Source organism: Pelobates fuscus, chromosome 7, assembly GCF_036172605.1.
Source record: "Pelobates fuscus isolate aPelFus1 chromosome 7, aPelFus1.pri, whole genome shotgun sequence".
NCBI classification, from domain to species: domain Eukaryota; kingdom Metazoa; phylum Chordata; class Amphibia; order Anura; family Pelobatidae; genus Pelobates; species Pelobates fuscus.
This window is the reverse complement of record NC_086323.1, coordinates 46,571,317-46,595,942: the sequence shown is the minus strand read 5'-3', so window position 1 is coordinate 46,595,942 and position 24,626 is coordinate 46,571,317. Positions and strand designations below refer to the sequence as shown.

Genomic DNA, 24,626 nt, shown 5'->3' with positions numbered 1-24,626 from the left:
CTCTTTAAAAGCTCCTTAACCAGGATGTAGACTCAAATTACTGGCCTGTTCAGGATTGTGTGGTCAGTCCTAACATATTAATAAGGATAAATGTGATCTACATACAGCTGCTACTACACTATACAAACATTATATAAAAGTTAGTAGATATGTTACCACCGGCCTGGAGGATATATATTATCTGAGTGGCCCACTTAAAAAAAAAAGACACTCTCCACTGCCCAAATAAAAAAAAAAAAAATCCATGTTTAGTAGATATACCCCAAAGGAAAACATGCATGCATTTAATTATACATTTTTCATTTAGGATAGATTTAAAAAAAAAAACAACAACAAAAAATTGCAAAAGCTGCAGATCTCGTCTGCAGCCTTTGCAAGCCCTCCCCTTCTAATACCTCCCAGATTGTCTGTGCCTGTCTAATCACAGACTTCCCAATGCAGCTTAATTAGAAGTCTTTGCAAGGCAGTTACTCTGGGCAATTGCTGCCTCTTTAGTTTAGCTCCACTGAGCTAACCTAACCAGGAAGTAATATGACCAGTTGTCTGATTGACAGCCAGAGGCTGTTGAAATTTGCATTATTTTTTTTTAAATAAAATAAATAAAAAAAGAAGGACCTTCTATTCACATATAAAACACTTTGGCAAGCTGAAGTATAAAAGATGTTCGGAGTGTTCATTTTAGGGAGTACATCTGATCACTCTAGTTCACATTTTTCACACAATAAATACAGGCTAGCTGGTAACCCCAAATCTGTACAAGCAACTATGTTGAATATAATTGCAATTATACATATTTACTTACCTGGTCTAATGCACATTATCCTGCAAACATTGCAAACTATCCTTGGATGTAGAGTCAAAAAAACAACATCTAAAAAGCTCCACATTTTTAGTATAACCCAAACAAGTAAATGTGTATTTGAAATATGCTATTATTGCTCAATAGCAAAGTAGAGATTTGAGAAATGTTCTCATGGGCGATTTGATAATTTAGTGGTCGGTATCATCGCTCACTTTCATGCAGTAATTGGGGCAGGAAAAATATTGCAGAATAGAACTTTGAAAAGGATAATACAACAAGGGCCTCTAACATATCATGTGAAGGATCTCTTATGTTACAGAACACACTCAACTAATCTGCAATTATCTGCGCAAGCAGAGGAAAGAGCGTGTTTCTGAAATAGCATTTCTGACAACACCTGTGTATTACAGAGTATCCCTTTCTGCAGGGAAAATTGATATTTTCCAAACTAACATACCGACAAAATGACCATCTTCTAAATTTACATTACCAAAAAAAAAAATACAATACATGAAAGATATCAGCTGGAAGTGACACGTCTATACACATCTACCCCACAAGGGGCAATCATAGTTGCTCTCAGGAAGCATGCCAGTAAATGGATCTAACTGCGACACAGCTGTTGGGCTATCACTTCCATAACCACCAGTTTAGATCACGAGGAGTATGAAATGATAGAATCTCAGAATTCTTTTCCGCTACAACTCCCACAATTACCGATAATCTTAACAAGCCTAATTCCAAGTAGTCTTCACTTGCCAATCATGTTCTGAAAAAGAGAACTGCAGTTCAACAGCTAGTGTGTCATTCTGCCCTGCCAAATATTACCTCCCTGCATCGTGTCCTAGGTTTATCAGAACACTTAATTTACATACTTTTCATTTAGTTAGAATATAGCAATTATTCAATGACACTTGTTGGAGCAAAACAGCTTGTAAAAAAAAAATCACCAAATTCATAATTTTTATTTTCAACCTCATCTTAAAGGGACACTATAGTCACCAGAACAACTACAGCTTTATGTAGTTGTTCTGGTGAGTATAATCATTGCCTTTAGGTATTTTCATGCAAACACTGCCTTTTCAGTGAAAAGGCAGTGTTGGAGGGGTCCCTAGGGACACATCCAAGTGGCCACTCCGCAGATGGCCACTGGAGGTGCTTCCTGGCTCAGCGTTGCACAGTAGGCAGCACCACTGGCGTACATACCGTGGTCGCAGGGGTCACAGCTGCGACCGGGCCCGGCCCACCAAAGAGCCCGGCCGCCCTGCGGCCTGTACGCCAGTGTGGCCACATTTTGCCAGCCTCTTTTCCTGGGGGGCCCAGGAGCTGGGCACCTCAGGACCCCCCCCCCCACCCCCCGAGGCTGGCAGTGGCGTCACTGTGCAGGCGGGCGCACAAGGGAGCTTTCTCCCCCGCATGCACCGCAGTGATGCCGGAGCATGACGTCACTCCAGCATCAGTAAGCGGCGCGCAAGGGAGCTGAATGGGAGGATCAGCGCTGCCTTGCCGCCTGCAGGCTGACTGAACCCCAGGGAAATCTGGAATCCCCTCAGCACTCCCAAAGGTAAGGAGACTGGGGGATTAAATGAATTAAATAAAAGTGAGTGTGTATGTGTATGAGCGCGTGCCTGTTAGCGCGTGCCTGTTAGCGCGTGCTAGTTGTGTTAGTTTGTATGAAAACATTGGATTGGCTAAATATCAGCAATTCTGATGTCACCAAAGGGGCAGGGGCAGGGGCAGTGCCGGCGGACCCACAACAGCGCTGGAAATAAGGTGAATTTTAATTGCTTTTAAGGGGGCAAGCCACCTAAAGAGTGGGTTAAGCACTATAGGGTCAGGAACACATGTACCTTTAAGAGAATAAAATGTAGACATTGGCAGGTACACTGGAGTAGGCCAGTAGGGACAGGATAGGGATGCAGACATGATTAGGATAGAAGTGTGCCCCTTCCCCCCAAAAAGTGACAAGCCACCTGAAAAGTATGCCACTCTGGCCAGTCCCATCGAGGGGGCTATTACAGTGCTCTTGTATGGGCCAAAAGCATGCAGTTCCGTTTACCAGACACAAATCTGTCTGGTGATGTGCTCAGGCTGAGCTTACTGAGACAACCAGGAACTAACCTGGGATGATGGAAGAGGGGCCCAAATCCATTAGTACAGTATGTAATTACTACAATTCATTCTACACACTAACCTACTTAAACAACCTACAAAAGGTATAAATTTTACTTCTACCTGTGACCTTTGCATGTTGCTAGGTTCCCTGTGCTTTCACAATGTCTCTCGTGGAGCTACATGCAATGCATTGTGGGAGCCCACCACATGGTCAACCACTGAATGTACATTAGCGTATAGTTCATTTTCAATTACATAAAATGTTTAAGGGGAAAAAACAAAAACTCTAGAACAGAAAAACAATAGATTTGCTAGCAATAAGTCTACCGCAGTGTACAGATTACAGGTTTATTATGTGTGTATATATATATATATATATATATATATATATATATATATATATATATCTCTTTCATTAGCTCTATATCTGAATGAATGATTTATTTAATATATTCCATACTTTTTTTTTTTTTTTATTATTATTAAACATACAGGATTTACTTACTTGCTCTTTTAATTGTTTGATAGACTGTTGTACTGTTAGTATCTGGTTAAAGAGAGGACTTGTCAAAGTGTCACGTAGGAGTTGCAATGTATCATTGTGGACAAACTGTCCTCTGGCTTTTAGTTTTTCCTGCAAACGCTCTGCAATCTCCAGCACTTCCTGTTTGTCGATATTCGCGGTTCCTATAAGAAGAGCAAAAAATCCAGTATCTTCTCATGACATCGTACACTCATTAATATGCATATGTAACGCAAGATAAAATACATACCTGTGTCGGGCATCTCCGGCATTTTTATGTATCTCCACAGGGAAACGTCAATAAAACTATGATGAGACAAATAAAAGTATTATTTCACCCAAACTTTGAATATTATACACCATACAATGTATATGAATATATGTAGAGAATACATAATGCATGAATGGTAAAACTGCACTCTCTTGGCATATCAAATGCATTTAAGGAACTTTCCAAGCACCATAACCATTGCATGGGTGTGAGGGATCAGCTGATGGCAATTTACCCTTAAAGGGTCACTAAAGTCTACAAAACAACATTAGCTTGGTGAAGCCATTTTGGTGTACCAATTTGCTAAATTTTCTGCCATTTAGGAGTTAAATCCCTTTGTATATGCAGCCCTAGTCCCACCTCCCTGCATGTGACTTAACACAGCCTTCCTAAACACTTCCGGTAAAGAGTCATCTATTGTTTACACATCCTTTATTGCAAATTCTGTTTCATTTAGAATTTCTTATTTCCTACTCTGTTAATAGCTTGCTAGACTTGTGAGTCACCTGATGTCAACCAACTGTCTAGTGAATATAGCCCTTTAAGGAACAGTCTAATCACCAAAATCACTTTAACTTTACATTTGGCGATTGTAACGGATCACCTGGCACCCCGACTGGGTACCTCCGTTGAAGGATGCTCCGAGCGCTTACAGAGGGCTCCAAGCACTCCGGCAGACACCACAACCACCGTAGACCCCACGAACCGCCGCAGCTTGGTTGGGGTCTCGCCGTCTCCTACGACAAGGCTCCAGGTTCCAGTGGGTGAACCTCTCCTCCAAGAGAGTGAAGCAGGAACAAGCTCTTACAAGAATTTAGAAGTGATTAGCTAAGGGAGTATGCAGAGCATAGCAATCCCTTGTAGTGATATAGCGATTCCCCCAATAAGAGACAGGACTCTAGATTGAGGGTGAAGTAGAAGTGATGTTTAATGGCAGGTACTCTGCTTTTATGCAGTGCTCCCCTGCAAGGGAGACGCCCACAGGCAATTAGACATTAACCAACCAGATAACGGTTACATCCCACAGATTCCCTCCCCTCTGCTTGGGAGATAATTGAGTTTCTTACTGTATCTACTCAATTATCTCCAAGCTAAAACTTGTACTTTTTTATGCATTTTTATAACTTTAAAACTATACATTCAATCTTCATAAAAACCACATATTAATAATCAGCATACTTGAATAGTGATGTCGTGAACATGAAATTTTCCGTTCGCGAACGGCGAACGCGAACTTCCGCAAATGTTCGCAAACGGGCGAACCCAGCGAACCGCCATAGACTTCAATAGGCAGGCGAATTTTAAAACCCACAGGGACTCTTTCTGGCCACAATAGTGATGGAAAAGTTGTTTCAAGGGGACCAACACCTGGACTGTGGCATGCCGGAGGGGGATCCATGGCAAAACTCCCATGGAAAATTACATAGTTGATGCAGAGTTTTAATCCATAAAGGGCATAAATCACCTAGCATTCCTAAATTGTTTGGAATAACGTGCTTTAAAACATCAGGTATGATGTTGTGTCGATCAGGTAGTGTAAGGGTTACGCCCGCTTCACAGTGACAGACCAAACTCCCCGTTTAACGCACAGCAAACAATCCATTTGCACAACCGCAAACTCCCCATTTGCACATGGTTGGATACCAAGCTAGCCGTGTCCCGTTTCTTGTCCTCACTGATGTCATTGAAGGTCTCTTCCTCCACCCAGCCATGTACAACACCAAGGGTCCCCGAAAGGTGACAACAAGCCCCCTGTATTTTTTTTTTTTTAAATGTACACTACTGTTACACCAGATATGAGTTGCACTGGTGTGACACTGTGCCCTGGCAGGCCCTAGCAGGCCCTGAAACGCACACGTGTGAAGGAAACTGACTGCTATTACCGTATATACTCGAGTATAAGCAGAGTTTTTCAGCACATTTTTTGTGCTGAAAAACCCCACCTCGGCTTATACTCGAGTCAATAGTCTGTATTATGACAGGAGCTGCAGGAGAGGTAAGTAACATCTCTCACAGCCCCCCTCCTCCCCCCCACTGAACTACCAATCCCACTGGACCACCAGGGAAGGAGCCCCCCTCCCTGGAACGCTAGCAAGCAGGGAGGGGGGACAAAAAAAAATTATAATAGTAATAAAAATAAATAAATTAATAATATAACAAAAAAAATTAAATAATAATAATACAATAATAATAAAAAGAGTAATAAAAAAATAATAATATAACAAAAAACATGAAAATAAAATAATAATAAAAAGAGTAATAAAAAAAATAATATAACAAAAAAAAATAATAATAATACAATAATAATAAAAAGAGTAATAAAAAAAATAATAATATAAAACAAAAAAAATTAAAATAATAATAATAAAAAAATATATTAAAAAGCCCACCCCCCACCAAGGCTCTGCATCACACACACACACACTGCACTCACACACACACTGCATTCACACACACACACTGCACTCATATACACATTGCATTCACACACACACACACACACACACTGCACTCATATACACACTGCATACACTCACACTGCATTCATATACACACTGCATTCACACACACACTGCACTCACACTGCATTCATATACACACTGCATTCATACATACACTGCACACACACTGCATTCATATACACACTGCATTCATACATACACTGCACACACTGCACTCATACACACACACACTGCACTCATATACACACTGCACTCATACACACACTGCACTCATACATACACTGCACACACTGCACTCACACTGCATTCATACACGCACTCATATACACACTGCATTCACACACACACACACTGCACTCATATACACACTGCATTCACACACACACACACTGCATTCATATACACACACTGCACTCATACACACACACTGCAAATAAAAATTCAATTAATATAATTTTTTTAGGATCTAATTTTATTTAGAAATTTACCAGTAGCTGCTGCATTTCCCACCCTAGTCTTATACTCGAGTCAATAAGTTTTCCCAGTTTTTGGGGGTAAAATTAGGGGCCTCGGCTTAAACTCGAGTATATACTGTATATTACAGTCAAAAAAGTTTTTTTGGTTTTTTTTTAAATGCAAGCTATTGTGACACCAGATATGAGTGGTGGCACTGGGACCACCTTAAAAATATTGGATATCGCTAAAAATCATGATCACTATATACTTTCTCTACAAACCTCTAAAACGAACCAAACTACTCATCCATCCGCTATACCACTTTATCCCACCTAGAACTAGTGCCCACTTAAAATACTTGACTCTTACTTACCCACACTCAGTCATGCCACACACATTTCACCACTACTCTCACTGAATCCCTCTGACTACGGCTAAATTCATCTTCTACATCAGAACACTACTCCTAAGATTGGGTTGTATCCATGTCTCGGGTCTTTCATTTAGAATAGGGGCAGCTTCGGTCTCCTTCTCCTTCGGTCTCCACTCACTATACTTGAAATATGAACATACTCAAAAATCATGCAAATCCTTGCATTAGTTCAAAAGTTAGTGGGAAGTCCTTTGTGACCGACCGCAGGCACATTTTCCTGCCCAAAACAGTTCCATAGATTTGGGCTGTGCGGTCGGTCAATTTCATACTGAAAAAATGATTAAGTCCCATCTCTGAACGGGACTTAGTCTCTGTGGCTGAAAACTCAATGCAGGAGAAGGTAAGGCTTCTGGATGGCCGCCACCACGTGTTCGTTTGTCGAATGGCGGCCACTTCGACTACTTCGGCTGTATCCGAAGTGCCAATTTAAAGTTGCAACACTGCTGCAAAGTAATTAAAGGGCCAGGAACAGCATTATAAAAATCAATTATGCCCAAATACAGTTCTTAAAGGGTCAGTAACGGTATAATATCAGTCCATAAGCCCCAACTCAGTTCCTTAAAGGGCAATACATCCCAGGGCCATAGTCGCAGGGCAGGAGGCTGGCAAACAGGCCCCTACAAAAACTAGTGGCGAGGTTACTTTTGCCACAGCGATGGACTAAAGGTATGTTTAATTGCGGTTAAAAAGTTGTTGTTTGCCCCTCCCCCCCCCCCCCCTCTATTTTTTATAGTTGGGCCCAGTGATCTAAGCTAGTAATGGAAAACAGCTAGCTTTTTAGATATAACATAATATAATTTAAAAAAAATTATATATATACACACACACACATATATATATATATATATATATATATATATATATATATATATATATATATATATATATATAGGCTCAAAATTCAAAACTCCAATATACTTTTTATTTTAGTAATTACAGTGCTCCATTAAGGATGTTCATCTTTTTAAGGTCACTATTGGTGTTAGAATACAGAGGGAATGCTGTAAATCTGAAACCTGCATGAAGGGTATTGAATAAAATAGAATTCATTTGCTGCTGGGATCACAGCTGGAACATATTCTGATTTGTTTTAAACTCACAATCATTCAAGTTGAGCCTGTCAAGAGAGCTTTGAATTTTTCAGGGACATGATCACGTGGTGTTCTTTGTACTAATAAGCCCCACGGTCTCCACTGGAGACAAACAGTGTGAAGCCGATCAAGGAATAGGATTATTATGGCCGGATCTAATATATAGGATTAAAACCCCGATGGTGTTTAAATGAAAAAAACATGTATGACAAAAAAAAATGTAAAAAAAAATTGTAACATTTAAATAAATAGCCCAAAGTAACACAGCATTTCATCGTAATTTGGAAATGGGAAATATGTTTTACGACATGGTAGACAGGCAAATTAAAATCAGGTTCATAATTATATAACTATACTATCAAGGTTATTATAACAAGCATACCTCCCAACTGTCCCTATTTAAGAGGGACAATCCCTATTTTGGGCCCAAAATCCTCTGCCCCTCTTTTCTATTGTAATGTCCCTCTTTTGTAGGAGCTCCATATTGTTGATGTGTCTGAGTGTATACCAGAGCAAAAGTACCTACAGTAATGAAGCCCATGGAACAGCGCAGTCAGGGGAGTGGGCCTTGACAGAGCCAGGAGTAGGCAGGGGAGTAACCAGTTAAAGGGGCGTGGCTATTTGTAAATGGGGGTTGGATAATAGGAGTATATTAAGCAGCCATTTTATGAGTAAGGGACATTTTAACTAAACTGACACTTACCTGGTAATTGTTTTTGGCAGGTCTGTGTTGGTTTTTCTTTTGTCTTTCAGATCATGGCATCGATGGAAGAAATCCTGGAGGGAGTGAGAGCTGCTGTGCGGGATAGAGGACTGGCCTGGCTTCATGAGCAACTGGGGGCTCAGGGTCCCCCCCCTACAACCCCTGCGGCGGCTGCACGGCGTTCCATGAGGAGGGCGAGACCGCCCCAGCGGCTGAACCCAGGCATGGAGCCCGAAGCGGATCGGATGGAGGGAGCAGCGAGCAGTTGCGGCCCGGTGAGTCAGGGAATGGCGCTGGGGCCGGGCAGCGGGCGGGGGGCAGAGCGGAGGCCTCTAGAGATCAGGCGGTCCCCCTGATGGCAAGGGGAGCCCCTGTACAAGGGGACACAACGGGGGCGGCCTCTAGTGGGGCCAGGTGCAGCACGGGGGACACAGACGGCGGGTCCGCCCAGCCAGGTACTTTGGGGCAGGCAGGGCCCGCGGCTTTAGCGGACCGGAGACGCCAGGACAGGCAGGTGGAATCCCCAGTTCACAAGGCGGCCCAAAAGGGGCCAGGTTCAGCGGGTCGGGATAGCTCCCAGGAATCAGCCCAGGGCATGGAGACGGGACGGGCTGGGAGAGAGCGGGAGGGCCACAGGGGCGGCTCCCAGGGACGGCGGGGTCTCTCGCACAGCCCTAGGCCGCATCGCAGCAGGGAGCAGCGCGGCGTCAGTGCCAGGCATGACAGGAGGCAGGCTGACGGGTGGAGGGGCAGAGAGAGGAGCAGGTCAACAAGCAGGCATAGCAGGAGGAGATCAGTTTCAGGGGAACGGAGGAGGAGGCAGCGGCGCAGTGCGTCTGGGTCATCAGGCAGGAGCTCGCCAGGTCAGCGGCACAGCGCTTACGGCCGGGAGGGCCAGGCAGGGAGGCGGGACATGGTGCGGAACTACAGGCAGGAGCATAAGGAGGTTGGGCGGGTATGTGATCATGTGGACACACTACCCAGGTGTCGTTCTCCTTGCAGGTCTCGCAGCACTACACCCGCGGTCCTGAGGCAGGGCCAGGCTGACAGGAGTCGGTGCCAATTGGATGCTCCGGAGCCAAGCATGGCGGACGGAAGGGAAACGAACCCACGGCCTTCTGCGGCTTCGGGCTCAGGCGGTGAGTCAACTGTTGCACCACACGCAGGAACACTATTGAATTGTTTAAAATCTTTCTTAGACTCATGGGCGGGTGGGGAAATGGCTTCACCTCAGTTTGGGAGAGTGTGGACGTGTGAGAAGGGCCAAGGGTCACCGGGTAGGGCCGTGGGTCCAGCACAGGATAGCGAGGTGGGGTTATCTGCGTCTGAAGCTACTAAGGAGTCAGGGGAGAAGGTTGGTATTGGGGGCGAAATTACCGACGCTGCGCGGCAAAACGTGCACGTGTCTTTCTCGGGCCCATTAGGTTGTCATCTAAAAATGGACATAAAGGAAAAAATTTGGAAGGGTGAGTTTGTGGAGGTTTTTTCCCTACTCCCGTTGGAGGAGTTCTTAGACATGAAGGAGGAGGACAAGAAGGACGCGAAGAAGGAAGAGGAGGAGAAAAGGCGTAGGTATCGGAAGATTCCCAAAACGTTTGGGAACTGGCTAAGGGCTTTTTGTATCCTGGCCATCGTGATAGGGGAAAAGTCGCCGGATAAATGCTCCCAACTGTTTTGCTACCTAGACGGGATTGGGGAAGCGTACCGGACTTATGGTGGGGTCGCCTGGTGGCGGTACGACGAACAATTTCGCCAGAGGTTAGCGGCGAATCCCAGCATGCGGTGGGATCAAATGGACCTTCCCCTCTGGATGCGGCTCATGATGGCGCAGAAGGCTGTTCCCTTTCACGGGACGGCCGGTGCGGCCCCTGGGGGACCTGCATCGGCCGGGCAAAAGAAAGGCTTCTGTTGGCTCTTTAACGAGGGCCAATGCAAGTGGGGAACGTCGTGCAGGTTTAAGCACGAGTGCTCCGGTTGTGGGGGGGCCCATGGAGCCAGTCGGTGTTTTAAGCGAGGTAAGTCTGCACCAGGAGTGGGAGCCAATGGAGCGTCGGCCCCCTCCGCTGCCGCGGGGGGCAACCCCGGTGAAAATAGGCGAGATGCTACCGTGGCTAAAACAGTACGGTAACCATCAGGACGCCGAATTCTTATGGCAAGGCTTTATGGAGGGTTTTTCAATACCGTTTCAGAGTAGGGATGTGGGGAGGTTATGCAGTAACCTCAAGTCGGTGGGGGAGCACCCGGGAGTTGTGCGGGACAAGTTGCTGAGGGAGGTGCAACTGGGTAGGATGGCAGGGCCGTTCGAGGCTCCGCCGTTGCCTGACTTGAGGGTGTCCCCGCTAGGGGTAGTCCCCAAGAAGGAGGCGGGTAAGTTTAGGTTGATCCATCATTTATCATTCCCGAAAGGGGCGTCAGTAAATGATGACATCGATGAGGCCCTGTGCTCCGTATCGTATGCATCATTCGACCATGCTGTCGAGTTGGTTCGGAGAGCAGGGCGAGGGGCTTTGATGGCGAAGGTGGATGTGGAAGCAGCATTCCGGCTCCTTCCTATCCACCCAGACTGTCACCATTTGTTGGGGTGCCTTTTTGAGGGTAAGTTTTTCGTGGACCTGTGCCTACCCATGGGTTGCTCCATTTCATGTGCGTATTTTGAAAAGTTTAGCACGTTCTTGGAGTGGGTAGTGCGTAAGGAAACGGGCGGGGGTACGGTGGTCCATTACCTGGACGACTTTCTGTGTGTGGGCCCGGCTGGGTCCGACAGATGTGCCCAGATACTGCGGGTTTTTCAGAGGGTAGCGCAACAGTTTGGGATTCCTCTGGCTGAGGACAAGACAGTGGGCCCGACCGAGTGCCTGAGTTTTCTAGGGCTGGAAATCGACTCGGTCGTGGGGGAATGTAGGCTGCCGGAGGAGAAGTTGAGGGTGCTCCGCCAGCAGGTGAACGCGATAAAGGGCGCTAGGAAAGTTACGCTTCGGGGACTGCAGTCCTTGCTCGGCAGCCTTAACTTCGCCTGTAAGGTGATCCCTATGGGTAGGGTTTTTTGTAGATTGCTGGCTAGGGCTACCTGTGGTGTTCGACTACCAAGTCATTACATCAGGGTGTCTGTAGGCATGAGAGAGGACTTGGACATATGGGACCGCTTCCTCACTAAATTTAACGGGCGGGTGTTTTTCAGGGATGCGATGAAGGCATCTGGCGACGCCGGGCTGTTTACGGACGCCTCGGGGAGCGTTGGCTTTGGGGCTTACCTTGGGGGCAAGTGGTGTGCCGAGGTTTGGCCTAAGGCTTGGTCCGAGAGCCCCTTGATTAGGAACCTTGCCTTTTTGGAGCTTTTTCCAGTAGTGGTAGCGGTATCGCTCTGGGGCAGGGAGCTCAAGGACAAGAAAGTTATCTTCCACTCTGATAATATGGCAGTGGTACAGGTAATTAATATAGTCTATTGGCATCGTCCCTTCCTGTGGTAAGGTTGTTGCGGCAGCTAGTGCTCTTGTGTATGTCTTGGAACATTGTCTTCAGGGCGCGGCACGTGCCGGGTCTGCTGAATGTGGTCGCTGACGCTCTCTCGTTCGCAGTGGGAGCGGTTCCGGGAAGCAGCACCGGACGCGCAAGCGAAAGGGCAGGCGTGCCCGGAGGAAATGTGGCGGCTCGGGACGTTGTGCTTGGGCGATACATAAGGAGCTCGCTGGCACCGGGGACTTGGGCCGCTTATACAAAGGTTTGGAGTGAATGGGAGGAGATGATGTCCCAGGCGGGAGCAGGCGATTCCGCAGCCGGTAGGTTGGATACGCTGTTGTGGCTTCTTTGCAGGTTGGTGGCAGGTGGGTCGTCCCCTTCTAGGGTGGAGCGCTACATGTCTGCGTTAGCTTTCCTGTTCAAGTTTAACGGGTGGGAAGACTTGACAAAACATTTTTTGGTGAAGCAAACGTTGAAGGGATTCAAGAAGGGCAGGAGGTCTGTGGATACGAGGAGGCCGGTGTCCTTTGCCACCCTTCAAGGGTTGGTGGGGTTGTTGAACGAAGTGTGCAGTTCGGCATTTGAGGTAACTTTGTTCTCTGTGGCTTTCGTATGGGCTTTCTTTGGGGCTTTTCGTATTGGCGAATTGGTGAGCGCCAATAGGTCGGGGGCAACGGGTCTCCGGTATGAGGATGTGGTTATCGAACAGGACAAGGTCGTGATTTGGCTCCGGCGCTCGAAGACGGACGTCTTTGGAAAGGGTAAGAAAATTGTCCTGTCCTCGCTACCAGGGTCCCCGGTGTGCCCGGTGGTGTGTGGGGACATGTTTTTGCAGATTCGCCCGAAGGTTGGTGGTTGCTTCTTGATTCACGAGGATGGGAGAGCGCTGTCGCGCTTTCAGTTCTTGCGAGTCTTCCGCATGGGGTTAACGAGATTGGGCTTGCAGCCCGGACAATTTGGTACGCACTCCTTCCGTATCGGGGCTGCGACTGAGGCGGCGCGTCTCGGGCTAGGGGAGGAGCGGATAAAGCAGATTGGGAGATGGGAATCCATCAGGTTCTGTGCATATGTAAGGCCGGAAAAGTTGGTGTGAATGGAATGTTGTGGATGTGGGAAATGGGTGCTCTGCCGGTTAACTGAATTTGTTTCCTTTCAGGCTTGGTCGCTTGGCTGGTGGGTCACTCGTTTGTCTACTGGGCGGAGAAGAGGGCCGCAGTTCGGAGACAAGGCACACAACTGGGTTTTCTTCTGGACACAGTGGACCTTCGGTGGTTTGGTTTTCGGGGTTTCAGCTGGCAGAGCATAAGTGGGGAGATTTTTGGGATGTTGTCAAGGGGGCTTGCCCCGGATATACTTTTAATTCACGGTGGGGGCAATGACTTAGGTTTGGTCCCCCAGAAGGTGTTGGTCAGGAGAATGAAGAGGGACCTGGATAGGGTACGGGAACTGGTCCCTGGAGTTGCAATAGTGTGGTCTGAGATGGTGCCGCGGTTGAACTGGAGGCATGCCAGGGACCCGGCGGCTGTGGCACGTTGCCGAGGTAAAGTAAATAAGGCCATGTCTGTCTTTATTAGGAGGATAGGGGGGGTCCCAGTGAGGCACTTTGAATTGGAGGGCGGGTTGCCCGGTTATTTTAGGCGGGATGGTGTGCACCTGTCTGAGGTTGGGTGTGATCTATTAAATTTAGGTTTCCAGGAAGGTATTGCCAAAGCCCTATTTATGTGTGGTGGGGGTCGCTCGAGACATTAAGGGTTCAAGTCTCTTGCTATGGCAGGATAGGGCTTGGGTAATTGGAAGGTAGGAGGAGTATAAATTGGTTAGGCTGGATTAGACTGGAGTGTGAAATGGTTTGTGGGTTCGAGCTCATCGGTGGCTCCGAACCAGGTGGTGTAGGGGGGTCTCGGTACACCCCTACAGTTAAAAAAGTTATGGATATGGGGCCTCTTTGGTAGGCCATGTGTTATGTGTTATTTGTTATTTATAATGTTATTTATTGTTATTGGGCGGGGTCATTGCCGGGGGTAATTTATGTACGGTGGGGGGTGGGGGTAAATTTACATTATGTGGCAATGACCACAATTTGTTACCTTGTTTATAATAATAAATAAAGCTGTGGACTTTTATATTCCAACAGAAATACGGTGTCTGTAAGTTATTGGGGGTTGGGGTAAACAGCGCACCTGCCGAATAATCGACTGTGCGCATGTCATGTGTATTTTTAAATTACAATACACTACACAAAAGTTGTTGTTTCTTTGCCTTCTTTTGGCTCATACCATGTAATGTGTTTAGAAATCAGTCTGAGTAAATCATATACACTGACCTTGTTCTAAATTGCAATTTTAGTTGCAAGAATTATTAGTAAGTCACCTAAAATCTCTTTTAATAGCATGCCTTAGGGGGGGAGGAGACTTGGGGCACAGAGAAATGCATTTCTCAACGGTGGCAAATTTAGAGACCAAAATATTGGTCTCACAAAAATACAGTTTAATTTTTTCAAGGCTACTTAAAATCATCTAACTCAGCAAACAGACATAGAGATTCAGTTCCACCCTATGGCCATATTGTGTTAAACCCATTACTACACCACAACACCCCAATATATGTGGGACCTACACTAATTTTAACGTGGGAGAATAATTAAATAGTGCTAAATTAACTAAAGTGTATTTGATTCATCTGTTATAAGAGTATATATATAATAAAAACCACAATACAAACACACAGTGTCAAAACTAAACAAAGTGATAGAGCTTTGATATATGTATACTCACAGGGCAAATCATTTATCACCTCTATATCAAATAAAACATTTTTATTTAAGTGACATTGCTATCCAAAACCTCCTCAAATTTATACTTAACCCCTTAAGGACCGGACTGTTTTTGCGATGTTGTACATTTGCGACCAGGCATCTTTTTACACTTTTGTGGTGTTTGTGTTTAGCTGTAATTTTCCGCTCTCTCATTTACTGTTCCCATACAAATTATATATTGTTTTTTTCAGGACAAAAGGGGCTTTCTTTACATACCATTATTTATATAATCTCATGTAATTTAATTTTAAAAAAATGAAAAAATATGATGAAAAATTGAAAAAAATACATGTTTTTTGACTTTTATGTAAAAAATCTTTTACTCATCTACAAAAGCGAATGAAAAAAACTGCTAAATAGATTCAAAATGTTGTCCTGAGTTTAAAAATACCCAGTGTTTACATGCTTTTTGCTATTTTTTTGCATGTTATAGGGCTAGAGGTACAAGTAGGATATTGCGGTTTTAAAAAAAAACCTATATTTTTTAAATGTATCAATAGTGACATTGTAACACTATTATCTGTCATAAATCGCTAAATAACACCCCACATGTACATATTTTTTTAAAAGTAGACAACCCAGGGTATTCAATATGGGGTATGTCCAGACTTTTTTAGTAGCCACTTAGTCGCAAACACTGGCCAAAGTTAGCGTTCATATTTGTTTGTGTGTGAAAAAAGTAAAAGACTAAATTGAATGCTAATTTTGGCCAGTGTTTGTGACTAAGTGGTTACTAAAAAAGACTGGACATACCCCATTTGCAATACCTTGGGTTGTCTTCTTTTGCAAATGGTATGCCATCATGGGGGTAATTCTCATTCCTGGGCTACCATACGCTCTAAAAGGCAACCTAACCAACCTGGCCATTTTCAATATAAAAATATTTGACCCATATATTTGACCCTGTAACTTTCAAAAACGCTATAAAACCTGTACATGGGGGGTACTGTTATACTCAGGAGACTTTGCTGAACACAAATATTAGTGTTTCAAAACTGGAAAATGTATCACAACAATTATATCATCAGTAAAAGTGCTGTTTGTGTGTGAAAAATGCAAAAAAAAAGTCACTTTCACTGACAATATCCTCGCTGTGATATGTTTTACTGTTTTGAATCCCTAATATTTGTGTTCAGCGAAGTCTCCAGAGTAAAACAGTACCCCCCATGTACAGGTTTTAGGGTGTCGTAGAACGTTACAGGGTAAAATACAGTGATAGCAAATTAAATTCTCTGGACTTTCGGCCTGGGTTGGCAGGCAGGTCCCTTAAATTGCAATAAATAAAATAACTTAATTATGTAAAAATATTACATAAATACGCACGCAGAATTTAAATATATATGCATTTTTATATATTTGAAGTCTACGTGTATATTTATATAATTATTTATGTAATTTTGTATATGGACATATGAATAGTTCGTATTCTTTTTATTTATTTATATATACATAGATATATATCCAATTTCATTCTAAGTGTATTTTGATATAAATATATATATATTAATATCAAAATACAGTTAGAATAAAATTTCGTATAGATATATAATTTTTTTTTAAATTTTTAATTTTTTTAATTTAATTTAAATTACTTATTATTTGTAGTTTATAATAATATATACAATATATATAATTATATATATTATATATATATACACACGTGTGTAATTTATTTATAAGTGTATTTTTATATTAATATATGTACATATTAATATAAAAATACACTTAGTATGACATTATATATATATGATATTTAGACGTATATATATATATATATATATATATAATATACGTCTATATATCATATATATATATATATATACACATATATAATTATTATTTTTATTTATTAACTATAAACTTTATTTTCTTTTTATGATTTTACACTAAGCAGGGAGACTGCCTGTCAGCACAGACAGTCCCCCTGCAGGCAGACACATGGACACCTATTGTGACCATGTGGTCGCCCTGTTGAGCGATCATATGGCCACAGGGGTCCTAATTCGCCATGGGGAGACTGTCTGGGCTGCAGGCAGTCTCCCCACAACGGGAGCACCGCCAATCGCCGCCGGGGGAACGACGGCGATCGGGTAAGTACATTGGACCGTTAGGACGGTTCAGGACCGTCCTCGGTCGGCAATGCAAAAATGCCGATGACGGTCCTGAACCGTCCTCGGTCCTTAAGGGGTTAACTGTGGTCACCTCCAGAGGGGCATCTGAAGCTGGGGGGCGGGGTGCATTTAATTTGACTCCCATATTAAAATGAATGTAGAACACACCAATATGGAGTATTGACGTAGTGGTGGACTTAACAAGATATGGCCATATAATGTACTATTTGTTTCCTGAGATAGGTGATTTTAAGTAGCATTGTAAAATTTTAAAAACTGTATCTTTGTGTGATCTGTGTTTTCTAAAAAACGAAAGTGTCCCTCTTGGTCCATTTGAAATGTTAGTAGGTATGATTTAAAAAAGGTGTTGAATTTCACATTTGAGCCAAAAACAGCAAATTTGAACAATAACTAAATTGGAGAATTATGCCAATTAAAGGGACACTCCAGTGCCAGGAAAACAAACCGTTTTACCCTCTCCCTCCTAACACCCATCCCATGTTGCTGAAGGGGTGAAAACCCCTTCAGTGACTTACCTGAGACCCCCCGCCAATGTCCCACGGCGGTGGTTTCGGGTCCGCCCACACTCCTCCCCCACCGACGTCATCCAGCGGGGGAGACTGATCGCGCATGTGCGGCCGCCGGCAGAGGAGACCTAATGTGCATGCGCGGCAATGCAGCGCGCGCGCGCGCATTAGACTCTCCATAGGAAACCATTGAAAATGCTTTCAATGCTTTCCTACGGGGAATTGAGCGAAGCTGGAGGTCCTCACACAGCGTGAGGACATCCAGCGACGCTCTAGCACAGCAAACCAGTGCTATAAACCAGGAAGTGCCCTCTAGTGCCTGTCTAGTAGGGCAGGAGTTAACCCTGCAATGTAATTATTGCAGTTTATGAAAACTGTAATATTTACAGCTGCAGAGTTAAGGGTAGTGGGAGTTGGCACCCTGACCACTCCAATGGGCAGAAGTGGTCTGGGTGCCTGGCTTCCAAGACTTGAGAAATGCTTCGGAAATACCCATGGTCTGAGTTCTACAGAGAGCAAAGAAAAAAGGCAGAACGAGACAGGCAGTGATTAGGGCTCTATCTTACCACAAACTTAAATGGTTACTCCAACCACCATGACCACTTCTGCTATTTGAAGTGGTCAGGTTGTTACGAGTCTGGATTTGCAGCGTTTTAAGCTGAAGTACTGCACATCCAGAGATATTTTTAATTGTGTGCTAGTTGCACCCCCAGCACACTTGACATGCAGCCCAGTACTCCAGACTGTTTAATGTCATTTCCGTGCATAAAGTACGTCTGTCATTAGTGCGCACTTCAAGCAGGCAACAAACGTAACTGCTTCTTCCCCCTCCCACCCACCCTGAGTGAAGCCCTTCCGTCTACAAATCCCATCTAATATTTTTTTAATAATCCACCCACCCTCCCTCTTCCCCCATTACCTCCCCTTGCCGGCTCAGAGCACGCACTTGCACCTTGACCTCTGTGTGACTCCCGTGACATCAAAATGGGGTGCACCAAGCTGCGCCAAGGAGCTTTTGCCCAGTGGTAGATTAAGGTAGGTAAACTTTAGTTTTAAATGCTCTTTGATCACTTTTCTAGGGGAGCATATAGAATAATTCCAAAAAGGGGAAAAACTCTTTAAAGAGGGACTGATTTTTATTTTTAGACAATCAAACATAAAAAGCGATTAGTAATGTGCCCATACGGTATTATACAAGAGCATGCGTGAGTGAATGTTACTTATGAGTTTTTCTAGGTTAACTCAGTGAGTATGTGCAAGATCCTCAGTGGGAAATCCTACAATCTCATGTCATATCTTGTAGACCAATTTTGTACTCTCACAAATACACAAAATACATAAAATACATAAATGACATGACTTCATCTGCCTCAGCCGATACAGGAGAAACAAAGGATGGATAAGACAAAGGTCTGTACATTCCCACAGACAGCGCATGCATGCAATCATTTTATTCCTAGACTAATTTACAGATGTTTGTCATGGTCCTCTTGTACAATGAAATGGCATCAGTGCGTACTGTACACATTCTTTCTATTGTCAGAGCCAACTGCCCAATTATCTCAAGATTCCACTACTTGTTAATTGTAAGAGTTTTATGAAAATGTCACCAAAACCTTTCCAGGTAATGTTTGGTGAATTTTTGGCACAATTTATTAAATGACAAATAGGGGAAGGAATATCAAAACTGCCAGGAATAATACAAGCAAATGTATGAGGAGCTTCACAAGGGCAAGACAAAACCATGCGACAGAAACTCACAGTATGAGAAACTGGGAGGGTAATTCATAACAGGTAGACAGGAATATACAGGTAGAGAGAATCAATAGATATTTACTTACTCACATAATGGTAAACGCTATGCAACGACTAACTGGAACTAAACATAAGCAAACACTACAAAACCACAGAATAATGTGCATGGCCTGCATGACATACACAGGAAATATCATTCCGAGAGAAGTGAAAGTTCCTAATTTCTACATCACCGTAAGCGCTACATTATTAACAGTGTTTATTGGGGTAAATGAGAGTTATTTTGGTTTATGTATTTGGGCTGCCATTCCTTTTGCAAAAGACTAGAGAGATAATTATTTCTACAGACATACATACAGTGAGTTACAGGCAAAGCCAAGTGTGGTTTAATAAAAAAATAATAAACCTTCTAAATGGTGACAGATTTGTCACCACTGTCATTCCAACAAACCTTGTCTATCAGCTTCAAAAATCCAAAATAAAAAAGCTGCAGTTTTCTACTACTTAGAAGATGGAGTTAAAGAGACACTACAGGCACCCATACCACTTTAGCTCATTGAAGTGGTCTGGGTGCAGAGTAGCTATTGCCCTTAGTGCTGCAATGTTAAACATTGCTGTTACAGAAAAAAAACTCTCCCAGACAGCCATTGGAGGTGCTTCCTGGATCGACATTCTGGTATATGACGCTGGACATGCTCACGCTCTGTATAAGGACATCCAGTGTCAGATTTTTACCCATAGGAAAGCATGGATTCAATGCTTTCCTGTGGGGAGGACTAATGCACACGCAGCATTTGCAGCGCATGCGCATTAGCGCCTGCTCGTCACGGGACATCAGAGGGGGCGGGGCATAAGTAAATAAGGTAAGTAAATAAGTTTTAACCCTTTATTTACCAGGGGGGAGGGGAGGGGGAGGCAAAAAGAGAGGGGGGCTGGAGGAGCGATAGTGCCAGGAGTTCAGCTTTTCATTCCTGGCACTAATGTATCCATTTAAAGAGTTACTCCAAGCTCTATAACCAGTTCAGTGATTTGACGTGGTCATGGTGCCTTAAGTCTGTATGTGCAGCATACTTTGAAACGATGCACATATGGTGTTTGACCCCTCTGCTTCCAAAAGGTATAACCCCACCTCCGGAAGTGTCAATGGGGCATCATTAGAGTTGCAGGCAATGCAAATTCTGTGCAAATTGTTTTCTGCACAGTGTGCCGTTCATTGGCAGAGTAGTCAACTGACACTCTCAACCAATGAATGGCGACTGGTCAGTTTGTGTCAGCAAACATGAAACGAGCCTTGGAACCCATTGCTTTGCGGTTTGTCCCATTACTGAGGAACCAGGCCAGTGTACTCCTGACACCATAACCACTACAGCAGGCTATAGTGGTTATGGTGCTTGTAAGTCTTAGTATTTATCCTATTCACATGGTAAAAGTACAAATCTCTATCAGGAGGCTTCTATCAAAAGCAATTGTTCATATTGCCCAGCTTATCTCCTTGAATGGGAAGACATTATTTCCACAAAGTGAGAAAACAAGCTCCAACTTTCAATAGAACTCCCATAAAAATAAAGATTATCACCATAAAATATACAGTGCCAACGTTTACAAAAAAAAAATTGTTTTGTTTTTTTGCATTTTGATTTCCATATAATAAATGTGTTAATTATGTAAACTGGGGAGAGGGGCAACATTTTTTTGTTCATTCTCATGTGAATCCCCACAGAGTTTGAAGAACAAACAAAAAATATAAATTCTAGTGTCTGTAAAGTCAATGAACTAGACATTTGCTGTGCAAAAAAGTAAGTTTTTATTGTAAGATGTGCAAAATCTCTATAAGTGGAAATAACAAGTACACAGCAAGTGCAGGCAGAAAATCCTGCAGCTGGTATACAATTCCTATGATTCACAGCCAACCACATAATTATGAGATCAGTAAGAGACATATTCCAACGCAGACATTACACTTTAAAGCAGCAATGAGTAAAATGGCAATGATAGGCTGTGAACATTGGGAACTGCTTAGGCCAGATGTTACAACCAATCACTGTTCTTCAAAACTGGACAAATGTTAAGCATAACTGAAACTTCCAGCATTATGATGGTGGCAAAGGGGCTGGGACTTGGATGTCGGAGGAAAACTGGGGAAACTGCAACCATAGCTTCACTGTACCATAACCACTACAATAAGTCACAGTTGTTATGGTGCCAAGAGTATTGCTTTTATTAACAAAATCAATTCTCTACAATACCTTATTTAGTAAATCTCAGTTTTTGTTTTTTTCTCACCTTGACTATTCTAATACCTTTAACATACAACTTAGTCATTGATCAATGCAAGCATTTTCCACTAAACTATGAACAAACAGGACTTAGAAGTGATATTTTAATTTTAGTCCGAAGTGTCTGATTTGGAAAAAACAAACCTCAAAATCAGTTATGTTTTCAGTTTCGCGATGTTGGCCTAGGATTTACAAATCACTTTGAATTTCCTATAACTTACATTTACAGACATATTTACTAAAGTGAGTATTCAAAAGGGAATTTCAAATGCAACGTCAAAATAGCCAAACTCTGTATGCGAATAACCCTGTAAAATCACTGCTATCATAAGAAGTACACTGGATAATGGTACAATACAAGAATGTTTACATTGGTTCTCAATTCACCACAACTCACTGTTCGGTGAATAAACCATATATTTTATAACACCTTTAATTTTGAGTAGTATTAAATCCCATAAGGGCAAACCATCTGGTCCTTCAAGACCCCATTCAGAACAAGAATACCCTCTTGAGACATGGCAGGGCTCAATAATAGTATGTCACTAAGGACTATGTTGTTAAACAGATTCCTATATGACTTGCTGATCATTCCCCCCCCCCCATGTTTTCATTTTCTTAGAGATTATATCATCACTGGTGACACTCACCCTTCCCCTTTAACCCTTTAAGGACCAAACTTCTGGAATAAAAGGGAATCATGACATGTCACACATGTCGTGTCCTTAAGGGGTTAATGGGGGTATTATGGTGAATTTGCCACTGTCCATTTCCTAATATTTCTGTTGTGTTTTCTACAAGATAGAATTAAACCCAAACAAGTCAAATTAAAGCAAACAATTGCTGGATGGGACACACCTGGATTAATGAAATCTACAGACACATTTCTATTAAATAAATCAGTTCCTCACTATTTAACTGTACTATGACAGAAAGTGAAAAGAAATCCCAAATTATAAAAAATAATAATAATGGTTTTACATTTATATATTTGCATTGAAAATGTTTGGAATTTCAAGTTACTTCCTGCTTCTCTGTAACACTCAGTGATACAATGTTGCAATACATAAGCCATCACTTCTAAGAGGAGCAAGATGGGTGGGATCACCTTATGCAGGAGCTACACCTTAGGGGCTGTAGGTAAAAAAAAAAAAAAAGCCCCTTCAAGACCCAGCTCAGTGTCAGGGGCTCCTGTTTCTCTAAACTGTGCTCTGCACATACCTCAATCCCAGCTCTTTCCAATCACTCCAACACTGTAGCAGCTGCACTTTGCCTGGTGTGTTGTTTTTTTTAAACGAGCTTTATTGAAAAGTAACAAAATGTACACTCACAGGAGACGTCGAAGGAATTTCACAAGGTAAACATACAGGTTGAGGGAGTAGGGAGTGGATTGGAAGAACAGGAAGTGTGTGTTTGTGCTAAGCCTGAACCCAGCCTGTTTCTCTGGGAGTGTAATGTGCTGAATCCTGTCCATACTCTAAAATAGTTGGTTACTGTACAATTACTGTATTAAGTAAACATTTTATTATTTTATTTTTGTTTGTTTTTGCCTAGAATGCAAGTCTGGAAACGTTTAATGGTTTTTATTCACTGAATTCCAAAATCCCATTGTCTGGGTTAGTAAAAAATATCTTTCTGGAAGCATTCACACTAAATAAAATAAATACCTATACAGTTAACAAAATGTACATAGTTTGCAATACAGCCTCCAAATTACAGAGAATGTAGACCAGATTTAAAGGGACACTCCAGGCACCCAGACCACTTCTGCCCATTTGAGTGGGCTGGGTGCCAACTCCCACTACCCTTAACCTTGCAAGTGTAATTATTGCAGTTTTCATAAACTGCAATATTTACCTTGCAGGGTTAAGTCCTCCTCTAGTGGCTGTCTAGAGGAGACTTGCGTTGCCGAAATCCCTATAGGAAAGCATTGTATAATGCTTACCTATGGGGAGGTCTAATGCACGTGCGCGGGAGGGAGAGGGGCACTAGAGGGTCCTGCAGTGCCAGGAAAACTAATATGTTTTCCTGGCACTCGATAATCCCTTTAAAGGGACACTAATAGGCACCCAGACCACTCATTCAGGTCACTTAACCCTGCAATTGTAATATTGCAGTTATTGATAAACTGCAATAATTACCTTGGAGGGTTAACTCCACCTCTAGCGACCTTTGGTCGCCTAACTGATGCTGAACATCCTCACGCTTTGAATGAGGTCACCCAGTGCCCCCCAAAAGCCCATAGGAAAGTACTATGCAATGCTTTCCTATGGTGGAAGTTCTAATGCCAGCGAGGCACTTTTGTTCTCCTGACAGTAGAGGAAGAGCCTGAACCAGCGCCGAGGGACAGGTAAGTGACCGAAGGGTGATTATGTGACATTTTGCCATTCTATTACATATGTGGACTTTAGTGAATAAACTCTTTAAAGCTTGTACTTATGGCAGCCAGATCCACCATGGTTTACTGGACACATATCACCAATTCATGTTGCAGAAATCAAATGCTACTGGAGGTGATCAATCTACCAGGAGCTCTGCAGTATATGAATTCTGTATACACTTTATATGTGCTTCCTACCAACATGAGTGAAGGGTCGGAAAACAAGGTGGAACTAGCATCTACAGAAGTACTCCAACCTCAAAGTGTTATGTGAAAAGGCAGATACTGTAGCTCAGGGGTGCCCGAAACTTAGATCCCCAGACGTTGCAGAACTAGAACTCCCATGTTGCTTTGAATACCTTTGCATGCCTGTAGAATGACAAAGCATCATGGAAGCTGTCGTTTTAAAGCATCCGTGGATCGACCCTTTTGGGCATCCCTGCTGTAGAA

General features: G+C 43.2%; 1 protein-coding gene across 1 annotated transcript in view; it reads right to left on the bottom strand.

Annotated features, from left to right (window-relative positions):
• PATJ (PATJ crumbs cell polarity complex component) overlaps positions 1–23,078 on the bottom strand; it is a 231,961-nt gene extending 208,883 nt beyond the window's left edge. The window contains exons 1-3 of the mRNA XM_063428064.1: positions 23,018–23,078; positions 3,691–3,746; positions 3,423–3,604 (exon numbers count right to left, since the gene is read on the bottom strand). Coding sequence (XP_063284134.1) covers positions 3,423–3,604; positions 3,691–3,712 — 204 coding nt within the window. The 5' untranslated portion in view covers positions 3,713–3,746; positions 23,018–23,078. The remainder of the gene's footprint in view (positions 1–3,422; positions 3,605–3,690; positions 3,747–23,017) is intronic.
• Between the last annotated feature and the right edge of the window lie 1,548 nt (positions 23,079–24,626).